The 18,283-nt window shown below is 36.6% G+C and overlaps 1 protein-coding gene across 1 annotated transcript; it reads right to left on the bottom strand.

Annotated features, from left to right (window-relative positions):
* Nucleotides 1-5,151: 5,151 nt before the first annotated feature.
* Nucleotides 5,152-7,160, bottom strand: LOC118484817 (tuberculostearic acid methyltransferase UfaA1-like). The gene is made up of 4 exons (XM_035980833.1): nucleotides 7,028-7,160; nucleotides 5,767-5,847; nucleotides 5,561-5,666; nucleotides 5,152-5,375 (listed from the first exon to the last, which is right to left on the bottom strand). Exons 1-4 carry the CDS (start codon nucleotides 7,048-7,050, stop codon nucleotides 5,301-5,303), a joined length of 285 nt encoding a protein of 94 aa, XP_035836726.1. The 5' UTR covers nucleotides 7,051-7,160; the 3' UTR covers nucleotides 5,152-5,300.
* Nucleotides 7,161-18,283: the final 11,123 nt, after the last annotated feature.

The following is an 18,283-nucleotide window of genomic DNA, read 5'->3' as shown; positions in this document are numbered from 1 at the left end:
GGACATGGCGTTTAATTATCGGTAATTAATAGTTGTTATGGATACTCATGGACAATCTGTTTCGCTCAGTGCCATGCCCCGATGTTTCCGCCGTCGGTTGGGGTGTGGCACTTCCAAAGAGAAAGTTTATTGAAATGGGGAGCTTAATTGTACTTAAAGAGATGAATGGATATCCTTGTTATAACCTAAGTTTGATTATTAGTTAGATTATTATTGTTACTACCCTAAGTTTAGGCAGTTATAACAGTTATGATGCCTTCTTCCCCAAGGCATCCTACACTATAAATAGCCATGCAAATCAATCATTTGAAACTATGAAACTTATAAGTTTTCTCTAAAACTCTCTCTTGATCTCTAACAATTGGTATCAGAGCCAAAAGAGACCGAGACTTGTGAAGAATGGAGGATGTGTATACGACGAGAAGTCAAGACTGTGTGGATGTATTATCGTTCAATCCAACGACTGGTTTTTATGATGTGGACAATAAAAACACATGAAGGATCGGGTAGATATAGGAATCATGTGTAGTTTGGTGAATTACAAATCATGAGAAGTGTTGGAACAAATGTGAAGAATGAGAAGAAGACTGCGATGTTGAAATCTCATAAAATGAGGTAAAAAAGAAACCAAAAATGGTATGGTTTTAGAAACCACTCGTATGATTATTGTGTAAGACATGTGTGAGACACAAATTAAAAACTCAGAAATATTTAAAAAAAAACCCGATAACTATGGCTTAAAAGATATGTGGTTTGTTAGCATTAGCAGAAATAATCATGCATGTGGCAATAGAGACAAGTTCATTAAACTCATAATTTCGTTTGTTGTTGAGACACACGGTTATGGGTATTATAAAGGCTATTTTTGGGGAATGGGATACGTAGTGGTTCATTCAAGAAATGAAAGTCATATAATTGAATGTGTTCATTATGTACTCACAGTCAATATGAACATGTTAAGTATCAACCAACTCTCTACTCAAGACTATGATATAACATTCGAGGACAAAACATGTTATATCACAAAAACGTTTGCAAAAGAAATTATGGAGGATAATGATGAAAGAATCAAGACAAATTGGAATGATGTACAGAAGTTTGATGAAACTGAATTGCTTGAAAAACACATCGAAGCACCAAGGATTGATGGTGAAAGAATTCGTGAAATGTTTAACAAGGGAAAGAATCCAGTGGTGTATCCAAATGAAATTACTTAAATTGAGGATTGTATGGCACTTGTAAGGGTAATACAAGCATCTGCAAATGTTGAAACACAAAAGGGATTATTTAACAAAGAATCTGAAATGGTGGTTGAATGGTTTCTAAAAGATTATGTTAAAATCAATGCCTCTTGTCGAATCCCCCCTACATGGCTACAAATGTTGAAACAAAAAAGGAATTATTTAACAAAGAATCTGAAATGGTGGTTGAATGGTTTCTAAAAGATTATGTTAAAATCAATGCCTCTTGTCGAATTCCCCCTACATGGTTGTCCAGAAGATGAGAGGATATAATGAAGTGGAAAAGAACAATGGTTGGGGTAATATAACAAGAATGTTCGGAAACAAACCTGATACGATAGAGACGTCGAAAAGGACTTATCTCCGATACTTGGAGATGCTGGAATCGTTGAAAAGGACTTATCTTCGATACTTGGAGATGATGGAATGGTATTTTCTGAAGACTAAAGAAAGTGAAATAAGGTATGAAGTGGGAGAATGTCACACCCTGATTTCCGGTGGGCCCGGAAGGGTACAATCGTGATGGTTGTATAACAGTTATCACGGTATAATAATATGCAGCGGAAATATTGGATTAAAATTATTAAAAAAAGCTTGAATGTATAAAAGTATTACAAGCGTTCGATAAAAGGGACTTGTGTATATTCTGATGTTACGACCATAAACATTCTGTGAAAACACTTTATTTATGATATAATATCAGTAGGATATCAAACATATGTGTGTTTTATAGTTTAAGACCAAACTATCCTCCGTAGGGGCATTTTGGTAATTTCACACATAGTTTCAAATGCTTATTTGGGATTCTGAGTTTATAATATGTACCTACTGTAAAAATATTTAAAATGATTTATGAAATCAGTAGGTAACAAGTCTTTATTGCTAAGTACGGTTTAAAACCATTTTATGCGCCGAAACGGTGTTAAAGTCGTTAAATGACGATATGTGCGATGTTTAAGGAAAAATGATGTTATGATCAGGTTTATATGATCAAAGTATGTTATTTAATATAACATATCAGTAGGTAAAAGGTTTTGTATGAAAATCATGCTTTAAAACCATTTTGTGTGTTATAAGGGCATTATCGTCATTTAAGAATATAATACAAGTACTTGTGCATAAACTCAGTTTACAATCTGATTTGATATCCCAAAATATCCTAATTATGATATTAAATTAGTAGGCAATGAGTTTGGTATAAGAAATTATGCTTAAAACCGATCTATGCGCCTAAAGGGCATTTTGGTCACTTTAAAGCCTAATTTACGACATTATACGCAAACTCAGTTTATGATCAGATTTGTACATCTAAATATGTTAAACATGTTAACATATCAGTACCTAAATCATTTGCAAGCTTATTGGTGTCTAAAACCTTATTTTTGCTAAAAAAGGCATATTGGTCAAAGTATGGCATAAATACGGAATCTTGCATAAAACTCAGATTACTATTATAATCATGTAATATAACCTTATAGGGTTATGCTACATCATATTACGATCATAACAGAACCTTAAATCAGGAGCATACTAGTCTAATTCAATTTATAATCGAAAGTCAAAGCAGAAGTCAAACTTCGCGACTTTCGGTTGCGAACCGACCCTAAAACTGGAATTGACGAGCTGAACATGTTTACACATGTTCTAATAATTATTACCGAGTTGTTTAAGTGATAAAACATATTTTAGAACGCTTTTAAACTCAGATTGTAAGTATTTCAAAAACTGACCCGTTGGCTTTTGAAAACATTATTATGTTGACTCGTCAATTGACCAAGCAAACGTGATTCTTAGGAGGTGCCCTTTTGAGGGATTAACACCTACCTAATTACGATCAGGTAGCCATGTTCGTTGTGAACAATGGCTTGACCATTAAGGTCTAACTGAAAGTCAAAGCGTTTATCGTAAACACTTGACTTTTTGGCTTTAAAAGCCCAATAGCCCAGGAACTTCCACTTAGGCGAGATAGAGAGAAAGAATGAAATGTGCAAAGAAAATGGCTACCAAAAGCCTCTATTTATACTTGAACATGACTTCACAAGAACATGCCATGTGTTAGAGGGTTTCTAGGATCATCCCAGGTGTCTTAACAGGTGTTAGAAACCATCAATGAGCTCATGGTATCGAATTCAAGGAGCTAGAGTGGTTTGAGTAGGGAACAAGCATGAAAATGGCATCTGTCCAGGAATTCTGCGAAACAGGTGCCGTCACGCCACGCGAGGGGACAACATGGTTCTGGCGCGTGGCGCGTGAGAACATGTTTTCTTTTAAACTCTGACAAATTTAACCCCTTGACTTATAAACTTACGAGTAACGTTATAATTAGTACGTAAAGCTTTCCTTGGCCAATATTACGCACACCCAAGAGTATGATCAACATCGTAAAACTCTCGGTTCTTTAAAAGGTCACTCAGAGGTGAGAAATCATATGTTGACGCTTTTAGTCCCTTTAACTCGCAAGTTTGTGTGTATTATCGATTATTGGCACAAAAGCCCTAAACGGCCAATATAGGCATTCCCGAGAGTATGATCGAACATCATGAAGCCCTAGGTTCGTTAAAAGGCCACTCAGAGGTATAAATTAACATGTTGATGCTTTTAACCTTTCGTCGCGCAAACTTTTAAACAATTACGCAAACGGCTGCTCTCGTCCAACAAGTGGCTCATTTGAGAATACGGACGGCGTGTAAGGTCACTCAGAGGCTTAGTTTTAGCATGTTGACACTTTCAGTCCCTCCACATTCATAGTTTTCATTTTTGACAAAAATGTCCCTCTTAGCCGACGTTTGATATAATTAGGATTAGAGACACGTGTCAACACATTATTGGACACGATTTTACGAGGTGTTACAGAGAATCAAGTGGGTTAAAGAATAAAATATCATTTGCAACAAAGAAGATATGGAGATCGATGAGTAGGAACTACCATACAAGAAGCGTAAAGTGAAGGTGGTCTTGCCACCACATGGTGGTCCGGCCAGTGCATGAAGGAAAGATTTTTGCTGTGTTGATGCCAAGTTTAATGTTAGACGTAAACATGACATCAAGCACGTTGTTATATGTTGTTTAATATACATATGTTTATCTTTATTATTGTAACATTATCATGTAAATAGTACGTATCCTAAGTCTAGGTTTACTTAGAAGATTATGGCGGTTTATCGGTTACATTGCCGCCAAGTAAGGATGAAGACGGTTATTAGTTAACTGTCAAATCTGTAGGTATAAATACCTTGTATTAGATCATTTGTATATATGTGAATAAGATTTGTGCAAGTGTCTTGTGTGTTCATCTGTGTATCAATTGGAGTTTGATACTCAACAAAACCTTTTGCCACTCTTCTGGCTTTTGTCACCGCTCTCTACTCCCCAAGAGATCTTTTATAGAAGAATCAGGCCAACATGAATTGCTTCTACTACCTTAGCCTCAAACTGTTGATTATCAGCCTTCTATTTACACCACCAATTGGATATCAAAGCCATATTCATCTCCTTACTACTACCGAATACGAGCCCTCCTTTTGATTCATCTCCTTAATACAACGTAGGTGATTTAGGCTCAAAGAGGTTCGAGATGTTAATGTATTGGTGGCCCGTCTAGAACTAGTTTGCTACTCTATTGAAAATGTAGCACCTCCTTTACTGTGTTTTTGAGGTATCTAATCTTTCATGCCTCATTTTTTCAAGCCAATGTGTTTTTTGGGGTCACAATGAAAGAAATTCTTTTCTACTTTCTCTTTAACTACTCTAATGATAACAAATTGCAGGGTCAAACTACAACAAAACGACGAAGTTGCATACCCATTATTAGAAATTTACTACTTCGAGGATCAACTCATTTATAGATAGTTGAAGTACATACTAGATTCCAATTATTTAGAAATATGCGTGTTGAATTCACCTCAACTTTCATTGTATAAGCTGCATTATTATAGCCACAAGAGTCTTCACTTGGCTAGTGTCAAGCCATGATGACTTATTTAGTTTACATGCAACAAGTTTTTAACCTTTTGGAAGCATAATCTCACCCGAGAGGATAGAGGTAAAATATATCTTAAATTAATAAGCTGTAATGGCTGTCTTGTAAGGATCTCCAAGTGTGTCATTAGTCTTTCCAGGGCGGGAGAACACAACCTTCAATGAAGAATATAAAGCAAGAGTTGGTGAAGTTTCAAAGTTAGAATGTTTTATTAGAAGTAAATAAACATGTTTACACACACACATGAGTGTTCTATCATTTAGGATAACGAAGCTAGGAGGCCAGATGAATTTCATCGTAACTTACGTGTTTCTCATGTTCAAAGTATGACAAGAAGTACCTGGTAGTCCAGAAGTATCTCTGTCTTGAAGCCAGCCGCACAATAGTCAAAGTAGTACTCCCAAATACGGATAAATTCTTGGTTGAAGCCCAAAGAAAGGATTTTGCTAGGAGTAATATAACAACCAACCAATCATCAAATGATTGAACTCATAAATTGAAATTGAACAACGTTTGATAGAATGATACTATCATTATATAATATACCTCTGATTTTTCAAGAAGTTAGCTCTCCAACATCTAAGTGTCTGACAATAATGTTTTCCTATCTGTTCCACATGATCCACGCTGCAATTTGAAGTGTTTAGATGACAATAAAAGTAAGACCCATCAAGGGTGCTACTAAACGTACCGTTTATCCTGTTATTTTTACCGAACATACCCCTTCTCTCAAGTTTCACGTTAATACAAGCCTTTTTAGTTTTTTTTAATCATTTTGTTATCTTTAATTTATTTTTTTAGAAAATGTTTTTTATCTTTATTTTTTAAAGAACGTTTTGTAAACTTTAATTTTTTTTTAATATTTTTAAACTACTTTTTAAATATTCTTAAATAACGTTTTTCTTATTAAACCTTTCTTCTAAAAATTGTTTTAAGGGTTTCTTAGATAGTGATACTGTTTGTTAAGCTACCATTTAACTGTTTTCTCTTGATAACCTATTGAACAAAATCGATCAACAAAAGTTATTAGACTTCTTTTCTAATCATTGTTTTAAGGTGTTTAAAAAAAAAGAAAGTGATGCTGTTTGTTTGTTAAGCTAGCCACCATTATCTCTTGATAACCTATAGAAAAAAATTACAAAAGAAAATAACTGTAAATAAATTTGAGGTTTCAGAAATAATAGAAACCAATATATTGAATATATATACATGTATAAACGAGTTTCTTAAATAAAAACTAACGTTTTTTAATTGCCATGATCATTCTCAGTGTTTGGATTTCTCGATGTGTGATAGTGGCTTTTAATTGTTCTAAAACAGTTTTTTTTTTGATGTTTTCTTAAACATTTTATTTACTATTTTTATATATACTAAATAACAACTTAGAGCAATAGTCTTTGATTTTGACCACAGCAATAGTTATGGTTTTTTATTTGTAGATTTTGACCACATTGTTTTCACTTTCGTTTGATGTAGTGAGTCTTGATACTTTAACAAACAGAATCGATACTGATCGATATTTTCACTGTATAGCGTGGAGAGTACCACTAATTTAATATCTAACAAACATTTATATTTTTTTCTACTGATGCATAGCGTGGAGAGTACCACTCGTTTAATTTATAATAAACATTTATATTTTTTTCTACTAAAGTGTTTTGGACTAAAAAAACATTTTTAAAAATAATGAAATTTCTAGGGGGTAATATAAAAACTTTTAATGTGATATCCAAAAGGAAAAGAGGGTAGCTTAACCCATCCACAAAACTAGGCATGTAACAACATGACCCCCCAATGGTAAACTTACCACAATTTTGATGATGCAGTCATGGCTGATATTAATCTGTTAAGTGAAGGCAGGTTGCCTCCTGGAAATATGTATTCCTTAGCAAAGCCTGCTGCCTGCCTGAACTCGTCATACTTTCCGTCTTGGACTGATATGAACTAAAGATATTTCAAAGATGTTAATTGGGAAATTTATAAAATAGATTGATGATAATATAAGACATAACAATTTTTTGATTAACTAAATAATAACTTTTTAATAGTTAATAAAGATAATATATTATTTGTATTTTAATTAGTTAGATACACAAGTAAATTAAATATAAAAAAAGTAAAAAAAAAATAATATTTACTGGGAAATGGACCATTGATCGGTTCGCCAAACCACCTCTCAACCCGTACGTCAAACACAAAACTGTGGCGATATAATTTGTATAGATCTAGGATAAATTTGATTTGGTGGTAATAGTCAAATCTTTGATTGCTATTACCAATCTAATAAACACAACCTACGTCAATTGACGAAAAATATTTCAAGATGGCTAAATCCAATGTCAGCTATTTGTATGCATCGTAATAGTCAAATCTTTGATTGCTAGAGCTCAAAGCTCAGCGTACAATGACAAATCAATGCATATTCGACGTTGAGATAATACGGTACAAAAAGTACTCTTAACATGAGTTATCACAGTTAAGGATATGAAGTTCAAGGATAACATTAATTATGGGTCAATAAGCAATTAGTTAGTTCATAAGTCGTCAAGAGGAATTAGACTAAAGTCGGTGAAGTATGTGAAAATAAGGGAAACCTAATCTACAAAATTGGAAATCCCTAAAATCTAGGTTCAATGGGCAACATGGTACAAACTAAAGTCATTGTGGAGGGTACTCTCAACTGTAAATGAAGTGAAATACTTCCTGTTCCATTCACATAATATATCTATGATATAAAAGAGGTCAAGCATATCACTTTTAATGATTTATACAAATCAGCTATGTACAAATCAGCTATGTATGAGACTATGTAACTCCTACTTATCCAACAATATTCAACCGTTGAAATTTGCATCTTGAAACTTGTATGCATGGATTTGTCTCATTGTGAGGAATTGTTGGAAAAAAAGTGAAAAATATGTTTTTTCCAGTTAGTAAAAATTATTGTTTTCTACTGACTTTGGACGCAAATATTCATTATCATAATTATTATTTAACCTGAATGCAATCCCTGTAACATCTCAATATGGGTTTTATCAATTAAAACATCTAATGGAAGCTTATAATTAAGATTTAATTTTTGGATACGGAAGTTAAAATATGTGGATGACTAATAGTGTTGGGTAAATAAATTCATAATATAAATTAAAGGGTGTGATAGAACAATTACTCAATTTATGGTGATCATAAAACAAAGTTTATACATGATGGACTAAGATCTCAAGGAGTTGAGGAGCTAGAGTTGCCAATTTAGAAAATCACTAAAGTTGGATGGCACAATTGTGGTGATGACCCGTTCTTAGTGAAAAGGATAAGTCTTTAAAGACTACTGTATGTCAAGTGCATACATAGAAGAAAAAAAACCTAAATCTTCGGTGTATGTGTGTGTTCATTAACACTTAAGAGAAGCTGGGTGATCAAGGAGAGGAGAAGAAATCAGTGAGAATTGAAGGTGGACGTCTATACGTTAAAGTAACTGCTTGCATCACATGTTACAATTATGCGAGTCTAAAATTTTTTATTGCTTCTCTTATTTCATCTATTTGTAATCTATTTCTTGATTTAACAAAGTTAAATTAATTTCGTGCCACCAGTAGAACCACCCGATTATATCCATATCTACTAGGTAATAATGCCTATATACTAAATTTAGGAGGAAACCCAATAAATATGAGAAAAATTCCCTTGTAGGAATCGAACCCAGGACCTAATGGTCCTAATTAGCTTATCCCATGCTAAGATGCCACTAGGCTATATAATTAAATTAATTCCTAAATCTTCCTTACAAACTATTTAATATTTCATTTATTTAACACATGTAATATGGGAATTACTAACCTAGTTAAGGAATAATTATTATCTTCAAGTGAGAAAAACCAAGTGGTAAGTGGTTCTTGATCCAAACTTAAAGAGTTATAATGAATATGATTGGCATTTAAAAGATTGCGGTGCATTTGTTTAAAACAAGTTAGAATGGATGTAAGCTTACCATTTTTAAGCATTTGGTTGATTTGAAGAAATTAAAACAGATTGTTATGTTTTTGTTGTTTTTGGCTTTTGTAGGTCCCTTTTTCACGGAGGATTACGAACCTAAACCTTGTTATACAAACCTACTAGCGAGTGCGGAATCCAAGCTAGCAAGCAAACCGAGTTAGTAGCAAGTAGAGAAACAAACACACAAGTTCACCGATTAACACAACTTGTATTAATGCAAATGAAGGTTCGGTTACAAGCTCAATGTTTACAGAAATGTTCTATAAACTCTCTAAGTGTGTGTGTGTTTTCTGGACAGAATGCTCTCAAAGCTATCTCTCGGATGTGTGTGTTCTATCTGTCTGTCCTATCTCAAACTCAACACTGCATGGGTATATATATACCCAGCCTAGCATGCCTGATCGAAGGATCTGATAGATGGTCCGAAGGATCATCTATCGAAGACCAAGTATTCGAAAGATCATCAAGGACCTCGAAAGATTACCTTTCGAGGTCTATGATTCGAACCATATCTTTCGATGAGGTCGAAGGATCCACATTATCCTTCGACCTCTTATCCTTCGACACAGAACATCTTTCAACTGTTGACTAAGTCAAACCAGGAGGACGGTTGACTTTGTCAACTTACAGGACTGATAAGGACATCGTTTACATACAGACCGAATACAGACAAAGTACAGACACAAGTGCACCAACAAACTCCCCCTTGGCTGTAGCTTTGTCTTTATCTTCTATAGTTGTAGACTCGTCTCGAACTTCGACGGTCGTTGGTCTTCGAGTTCTCAAAACTCTGAAGTCCTTTCAAGTCTTCAATGTCGGAGGATCTTCAAAGTCTTCACGTCTTGAAAGCAGAGAGTGTATCAACAAACTACCAGTATCATGTAGGAAGTGTGTTGACAAACTCCCCCTTAACATAAGCTCCTCCTTGAGTTATGCTCGTGAAAAGACTTTATCTTTTATGAAGTGAGATCCTTGTGGTGTTGATGATGGTCAACGGCAACTCGATCATTTTCATCACTTGAGCGCCTTCTCGTCGTGTCTTCATTCCAGAGCTTGTCATCGACCATGTTCTCCTAGCCTTTAGAATCTGCACATGCAAGAAATCTAAACGCGTAATGAGAACACTGCTTGGAATATAGTATAAACAAATGACACACGAATGACCATGTCATAATCAAACACCGTCCGACAGTTTGAAAGTTTTAATAAATTTATCAATTTAAATTCTAACTTTCAAAATCTGCAAATTTTTGACCGTTTATGAAGATTTAGTCAGTTCGGTTTTCAGTCAGGTTTCAGGTAACGAAGACTTGAGCTCCAACATCGTACGATCGAAAATAAAGTAGAATGAAAATCTTTTTGGCTTTTATAAAGTTTATATTAAAACACACCTAAAATCTTTTTGGTATTTTTGAAATTAAAAGACAACAATTTAAAATCCTTTGAGTGTTATCAAACAACATCACCGCTAATGTCGTGCTGATATGCACCAAACGACGAAACTGTTTAAAAGAAAAACAATAAAAGTTAAGCAGTAAATAAATAAATATATACAAACATTCTTTTTGCGAGTTTCGAGGGTAAGAGAATCATATCAGTGTACGGTCATGCCAAAACACTCTTGTTGTTCAGTTAATTAACATTAAGATAAGCATCCTATAACAATTATCGGTATTGTTGTCCACTTAAGCTCAACTTATCAGATGTAATCATGGCGAGGGGATACGTTAAGGTATGATTTATACTTACCGACCGGTGTTCATCCACATCACGACACATTCCCGTATCAAGGTATGCACGAGGGTTCATCTTACCGGTGAGTATACCGATTATCATCTGTTTGACCGTATAAATTGTGAGATACTCACTTATTTTGAATTGAAAACAAGTCCTATGTGATATAATCACTTATTGATGAGGAACTTGATTTTCGTATGCATGAGGGCACATGTGCAAGTCCGTGAACAGGTCAGTACTTCCGTACAGCAGAGAGACGAACTTGACACCCGGATAGATGTGATATTTTTATCACTTATTTGATTTGGACATGTGATTGTTTATCACTTATTGAGGTCGAATGCAGTATGTAATATGTACACGTATGTATAGTATCATGGAAGATCTAGACTTGCGTCCCCGTTAGTTTTCGGTAAAAGATACAACCATGATACCCAGATGATAAGCAGCATAAAGACCGAATATCTCAGAACCTCGGCAATCTATCAAACGAAATTTCGGTACTAAGACCATATGCCAATGAATGGTTCCCACCTGGTCTTCAGTCGATTAAGATTTATATCACCCTGCACACTTTAAAATGATTGTGAGCCTACCGATACATCTTATATAGAGCTGCTTATCGTTTTGCATTTAAGGTTTAAAGAGGTTAGGATAGACCACTGATGTACTATCATTTTCTCTTTTGCTCGCCAGGAAACTCATTTTTGTTTTTCTATTGTTTTTGTGTTTTTGAATTTTTCGATGTTTTTGGATTTTCAGATATTGGATTTACTCCCCCTAAAATCAATAAACTAAGATAAATTTAAAAACACACAAGGATATTTACAAAAATGATTTTCCGATGTTGGTTTACTCTAGTGCTTGACCTTAATGCCGTTTACCAAAATTAAGTTTTATCAGAAAAGATTTAACAAATTTTGGAAAAATGAGTTGGCATGTCGGTAAGCGGTGCGGACCATGACAACATTGATGAGTTTCATATTGAAACAATCACGTGTGAGGTGATATCCGAGATCAACGTGTCAGGTCAAAGAGTGCTGTTCGAGATAATAATAATTCACAAAGTAGCTTAAATATCGACAAGTATAGGAGAGATTAAGGATTTAAAGGCGTCTCCTGCAACTGTTCTGTGCATTGCAAGGAATCTAAGCACTCCCCCAACTTAATATTCACCCGGTGTGAACTTCAAGGTCGAATGTGCAACTACTGAAAAATCTCTTGACAGCAATAAAATCATAAACCTCCGGGTCCGGCTGGTCTTCCACATTTCACCAGCGAAGGTCTTTGACTTTCTCTTTCAGAAATGGTGTGCGGATTTTCAATCCATGCAAAGGCATCGACACACATTTCACTTCATTCGTTCCTGAGGACCCGATCAAAAAACCATAATGACCAAATTTTGACACATTCTTCATTTGGTCGAATTTTGCAACTTCATTCATCCAAATTTTCTTTTTCTTTTCTCTCTCTCCATCAAAGGCAACAATTTCTTCTGTCGCCTATCTTGTGCAAGGACATTCCACTATCAACAATCCTAAGACTATCAATAGTTCCTCCTGGAACTTCCTGCACACTCACTCAGAGATTAGTTAGAGAGTGGGACCCAAGCCATTGTGGTCTTGGGTCTTCCATTTTCATCAATGACAATAACTTCTTGTCTTTGATGGTTTGTAAATTGTGATGGCCCCCCTGATTCAGTAACCGATTTAGGTTTCCATGTCTGTTTTGTTTTATCAGTGTCATTCTTTAAAATTTTAACTTCATTACAGTTTGAAGTTTTTGAATTTGTTGATTTTACAGAAACAGATTGTTTTTGAACCACATCGGTTTTAATTGCTTTTTCAATCCTTTTGACCTGTTGGCGTTTCTGCTTCTTCTCCCTTTCTTTTACAAGTCGGGGATCTTGTTTTGTGGAAACAGATTGCTTACGGTCAGTCTTGCCACGGGGATCATCAATCTTTCCTTTTTGCTTATGAAGATAAGGGCAATTTCGAATTATATGCCCAATGGTTCCACACTCAAAACATGATCTTCGTTCAACATACCTCGAAGAATCATGTGTTCTCTTAGCCGATGATGTTGAACTTTGTGAACCCGAGGTACTAGGCTGTGAACTGTTTTGTTCATTTCTTTTCAAAACAGTAGCTTTCTTGACAAAATCTAAGTTAGATTTATTTTCAAACGTTTCAATTTTGTCCGTTCCCGTTGATTTCACAAAGTTAACATTTTTCTTCTTCTTTTGATTCGGCTTCTTCTGGACTTGAGCCGGTGCCTTTCCTTTGGGCTTGGTGTGATTTTGCTGTTTTGGCATTGCTGGTAATTTCTTGTTGCCAAATTGTTTTCGAACTTCAGCCTTTGGGATTGGAGGACACTGTGTAACTGTAACATGTGGTCCTTTCTTCCCCAAAAACTTACTTGTCGAATTTTCAAAGACTTTATCGATTAAGGATTGATTAACGTTCTTAATAGGAAAATCTTTGTCTGAGTAAATTTTATCATCACCAACCAAAGTGTACAGCAAGGTCACACTCTCCGACTCCTTCTCAGACGAGGACTCAGTTGCAACAGTCTTAGCGGGTGTGGCAGGGGGATCACATAGAATGTGATTCTCAAGAGGTATGTCCTCTTTTTTTACTACCGCATCAGACTTTGCTGGGACAGTATCATCAGATTCATCATCAGACGAATCAGCATCCTCAATCACAACTGGAGGATCTTGATTCTGTTCAGCACTCACAAATGTATCTGCTGACACATCTGAATCTGAGGATACTTCCTTTTGGTATCCGAGTCCTGCTGCAAACTCCTTCACATCAAGAGGAACAGATGGTTCGAAGAACACTCTATCCTCCTCATCAGGCATGGCATCATAATTGTGTCTGACTGGTGGTGGACATTTTTTGTATCCTATGCATGTGACATCCTTCTTCTCTTTCTGAACGTCAATGATGTGATCCAACACATAGCTAGAGCTCAAATAACTGTCTAGCTTGAGTTGGATTGCCTCACTTTCCGTTTTTACACAGACCATTTCTTTTTGCATTGCCTCAAGACGTGAGATGTACAAATTAATGTCCGTTTGTTTTCTGGAAACCATTTTAGTCAATTCAGTTTTATCTTTCTTTAATGTCTCAATCATTGACTTAAATTCCTTTTCATGGTTTTCATAAAACATATTGGCTTCTGTGCATTTTGAAAGATCCACAGTCAACTTCTGATTGTGGATGAATGTCACATCATATTTTTCTTGCAAAGCCTCGTGTTTGCTTTGCAATGCACACCACTCATCATTCAAGGAACCATGTTTGTCTTGCAAGTCAAACAAACTAGCTTGTAAAGCATCATGTTTGGCTTGCAACTCAGACATGCTTGCCTCAAACTCAGCACATTTAGCCTGCAAGCTATCACAGTTATCACAGTTTACAGCAATGGGTTCATCGACACATACCTGACTTGAAGAACTGTCGACATTAGCCATAAAGGCTGAATGGAGAGAAGACGAAGTACAAGCAGCTTGATCCATCAGAACAGATCTTCTTTGAGTTTCTGCTGCAGCTTCCTCCAAAAGTTCATCAATATCAGCATCAACTGAGACACCAGATGTCTCACCCATATTCTCATCGCCTGACCCAGATGAATCTTCATCAACACTCCTGCTGTACCCAGAAGGGTCTTCATCTTCAGAAGATTCACCACCACTGGCGGAAGATTCTCCACCACTGGTGTTAACTACATCCTTCACAACTTGAGCAAAGCAAGCTGTACCATTAGGAGCATCACCACCAAACTGGATTGACCAGTCGCAACCTTCATCCATCTGAACTACAAGTGCCCGGTTGGCTTGATTGTTGACAGGCACTAATGTACGTTCATTATTTCTGTTCTGGTTCTGCTGGTTGCCCTGGTTTCTGAAGGGGTTCTGGTTTCCATGCTGTGCTGGCTTTGCACATTCCCGTTTAAAGTGACCCCGTTCACCACAGTTGAAGCACTTAACAGCTTGTTTATCGAACCCATACTTGGTGTCTCGCTTACTTTCCAAGCTGGTTCTGCCAGTACTTTCCATCCAATCCTTTGCTCTTCTTACAGCACTTGCAAAGGCCCACTTGATATCCATCAAGTCCATCTCTTCTTTATCTATCTGCCGATAGTCTTCCTGTGTCAGATTAATGTTGCCAATCTGACCTTCTATCAACCCACAGTACGCGCTCACTATAGTGTTAAGTAGCTCCATGTGTTCCTTGGCTACTTCTACACTGACTTTGGAGAAGCTTGAAGTGTCGAGCTGTACTGTATTTGGCTTTGATTGTTGACCAGCAGATGATGTTCCTCCATAACATGCACGTTGTTGTTGAGCAGGAGGAGGTGGAGGTGGAGGTGGTTGGATTGGATTTCCAAATATGTCTGTGGTGGGAGGTGGCTTAACAGGAACTTGTATTGGATTGCCAAAACAATCTGTACTTGTGACAAACGCCGTTTGAATTGGAGCATGTGAACCAGTTCTTGCAGACGAAGAGCTGGAAGTTCCATAATACACTTCTGGATTCTGTGGCAATGGAACTCTCTTCGCCTTCAATGTTTCCTCCTGATCCTTGTTTTCCAAAAGCTGTACGAAGTCGTTAAAACTTGTAGTTCTCAACGCTCCGTTATACTTAAGGATTTCCAAGAAACTACTCCATTGCGGAGGTAAGGCATCAGCAAACTTCTTTACCACCTCTGCTTGAGTTGTTGTAACTCCAAAATTGTTCAACTCAGTAAGCAGGTGATAGAAACGACTTGTCATGTCTCCCAGAGACTCCTTATCCATGCAAGCGAAGCTGTCAAATTCTTTCTTGAGCAGATCATGACGCAACTGACGTGTTGCTTCATTCCCTACTCCTCTTGTTTTCAACCCGTCCCACAACTTCTTAGTTGTCTTGAAGCTGACAAACTGGTGATAAATATCCTTGCTCAAAGCCTGGGTGAGAATGGCGTATGCTTTCTTTTCCAGATCATACGTTTTCTTTTTATCTTCGGGAAGATCAGCAAATGACGCAGTCTCTGAAGCAGCAACCTCTATGGCTTGATCGAAATCTGTGGTGAAACGTATCCACAGTTCCGTATTTTGACCAAGAACATATGTTTTAAACCTCTCAGCCCATCCTGGATATTCATTCAAACTCATCAGCTTTGGGGGTCGATTCAAACTTCCTGTTTCGCTTTCGCTTAATAAGATACTTTGTACACTCGGAGTTTGACCCGTTACTAATGCCCATTTATTTGATGGTAAAGCATTTACTTGTGAAGATGTAGATACTGGAGATTCGGCCCATGATGGTGATAGACTTGTACACGTGTATTTTCCACTATCAGGAGCCGGTGTACCCCACCATGAAGGAGTAACACCAGAACTGGTATATTTTCCACCGTCTGGGGCAGGATTCCACCAACTCGGATTCATCTTCGATAAGCAAAATAAATGCTAAGTGAATAATCCGAAAGATAACACAGCCGAACGATCCTGTTCGAAAGATCTGAAATCACAGAAACTTGTTAACAATAAACAGACCACACTCGAAAGATCAACTATTGTTCGAAGGATCAACAGTACTCGAAAGATTACTGTTGAGTCTTGAACAATAATTTCGAAAGATTCAAGAACTCGAAGGATTCCCTTTTGAAAGATCCTTATCTTTCGAGTCAAATCCCTATCTTTCGGACACTTATCTTTCGAATAGCTAACTTCCGAAGGATCACACTTGTTCGAATGATCAACAGTGTTCGAAGGATCACTGTTGACTTTCGAGCACTGGCTTCGAAAGACTCAAAATCTCGAAAGATTCACACTTGAAAGATCCTTATCTTTCGAGATAAAACAACTATCTTTCGAAAGGATTCCCTGATCGAAAGATATGTTTCGAACTTCGAAGGACTACTCGAAAGATGTTTATCTATCGAGCTGTCACTGATCGAAGGATGGTCTTTCGATGTCGAAGGATATCTTTCGATGTCGAAGGATATCTTTCGAATGTGCACTGACACACTGACACAGATGTGACGGGTTGGTGAAAAGGTGATGGGTTGGTAAGTCAACTTTCGGCAAAAGGGTATGGCAGGCTGACAACTTTCCTACCAACCAAGATTTTGAAAGATAGTTTACCCAAAAAGGAAAATTTAACCCAGAAACCGGTGACCGGAACCTTAACCGGAATATTGCCGGAATTCACCAAATCACTCAAAAACAAGTTTTCTAGTTACCCAACCCACTTACGAACACTCCCAGTAAGTTTAAAACACGTTTTCAGTTTAAAAGATATAGAAAAATCAACAAAAACGAGAGTTAAACCAAGTGTTCAAACACACACCAAGAACTTGAAAAACCCGATTTTAAACAAGGTAAAGAGCCAAGCTCTGATACCACTTGTAGGTCCCTTTTTCACGGAGGATTACGAACCTAAACCTTGTTATACAAACCTACTAGCGAGTGCGGAATCCAAGCTAGCAAGCAAACCGAGTTAGTAGCAAGTAGAGAAACAAACACACAAGTTCACCGATTAACACAACTTGTATTAATGCAAATGAAGGTTCGGTTACAAGCTCAATGTTTACAGAAATGTTCTATAAACTCTCTAAGTGTGTGTGTGTTTTCTGGACAGAATGCTCTCAAAGCTATCTCTCGGATGTGTGTGTTCTATCTGTCTGTCCTATCTCAAACTCAACACTGCATGGGTATATATATACCCAGCCTAGCATGCCTGATCGAAGGATCTGATAGATGGTCCGAAGGATCATCTATCGAAGACCAAGTATTCGAAAGATCATCAAGGACCTCGAAAGATTACCTTTCGAGGTCTATGATTCGAACCATATCTTTCGATGAGGTCGAAGGATCCACATTATCCTTCGACCTCTTATCCTTCGACACAGAACATCTTTCAACTGTTGACTAAGTCAAACCAGGAGGACGGTTGACTTTGTCAACTTACAGGACTGATAAGGACATCGTTTACATACAGACCGAATACAGACAAAGTACAGACACAAGTGCACCAACAGCTTTGAACAGGGGCATATATAGGAGTGTTTATAATTGTACAGGGTTGTCGTGTTCTTATGCGGGCATATGCTATATACAGCCGTATAAGAATGTGGAGAAGCATATACGGCCGTGTATGGGCCAACACAACCACGATCTCCTTCTATTGTACTTGTTCATTAATTTCTTTCAATTGTAATAAGCACTGCAAATTATTTTCTTTAGCAATGTAATTTATTTTGAAATTGTATTTTGAACAACATTCCAACAATTTTCAAGTTGTATTTTGTTGTTTTTGGTAAGGTAACATATAATGGA

This window comes from Helianthus annuus, chromosome 12 (assembly GCF_002127325.2).
Source record: "Helianthus annuus cultivar XRQ/B chromosome 12, HanXRQr2.0-SUNRISE, whole genome shotgun sequence".
Classification (NCBI taxonomy): Eukaryota; Viridiplantae; Streptophyta; class Magnoliopsida; order Asterales; family Asteraceae; genus Helianthus; species Helianthus annuus.
Note: the sequence above shows the minus strand (reverse complement) of the source record. Positions and strands in the feature narration are given on the sequence as shown.

What these genes read in the sequence shown, in the direction of transcription:
- LOC118484817 (XM_035980833.1), bottom strand. Translation starts at nt 7,050, where the DNA reads ATGACTGCATCATCAAAATTGTG. An exon ending in AACTTCTTGAAAAATCAGAG is followed by an intron (nt 5,667 to 5,766) that starts GTATATTATATA and finishes TATTACTCCTAG; the next exon opens with CAAAATCCTTTCTTTGGGCT. An exon ending in AGATACTTCTGGACTACCAG is followed by an intron (nt 5,376 to 5,560) that starts GTACTTCTTGTC and finishes TCTTCATTGAAG; the next exon opens with GTTGTGTTCTCCCGCCCTGG.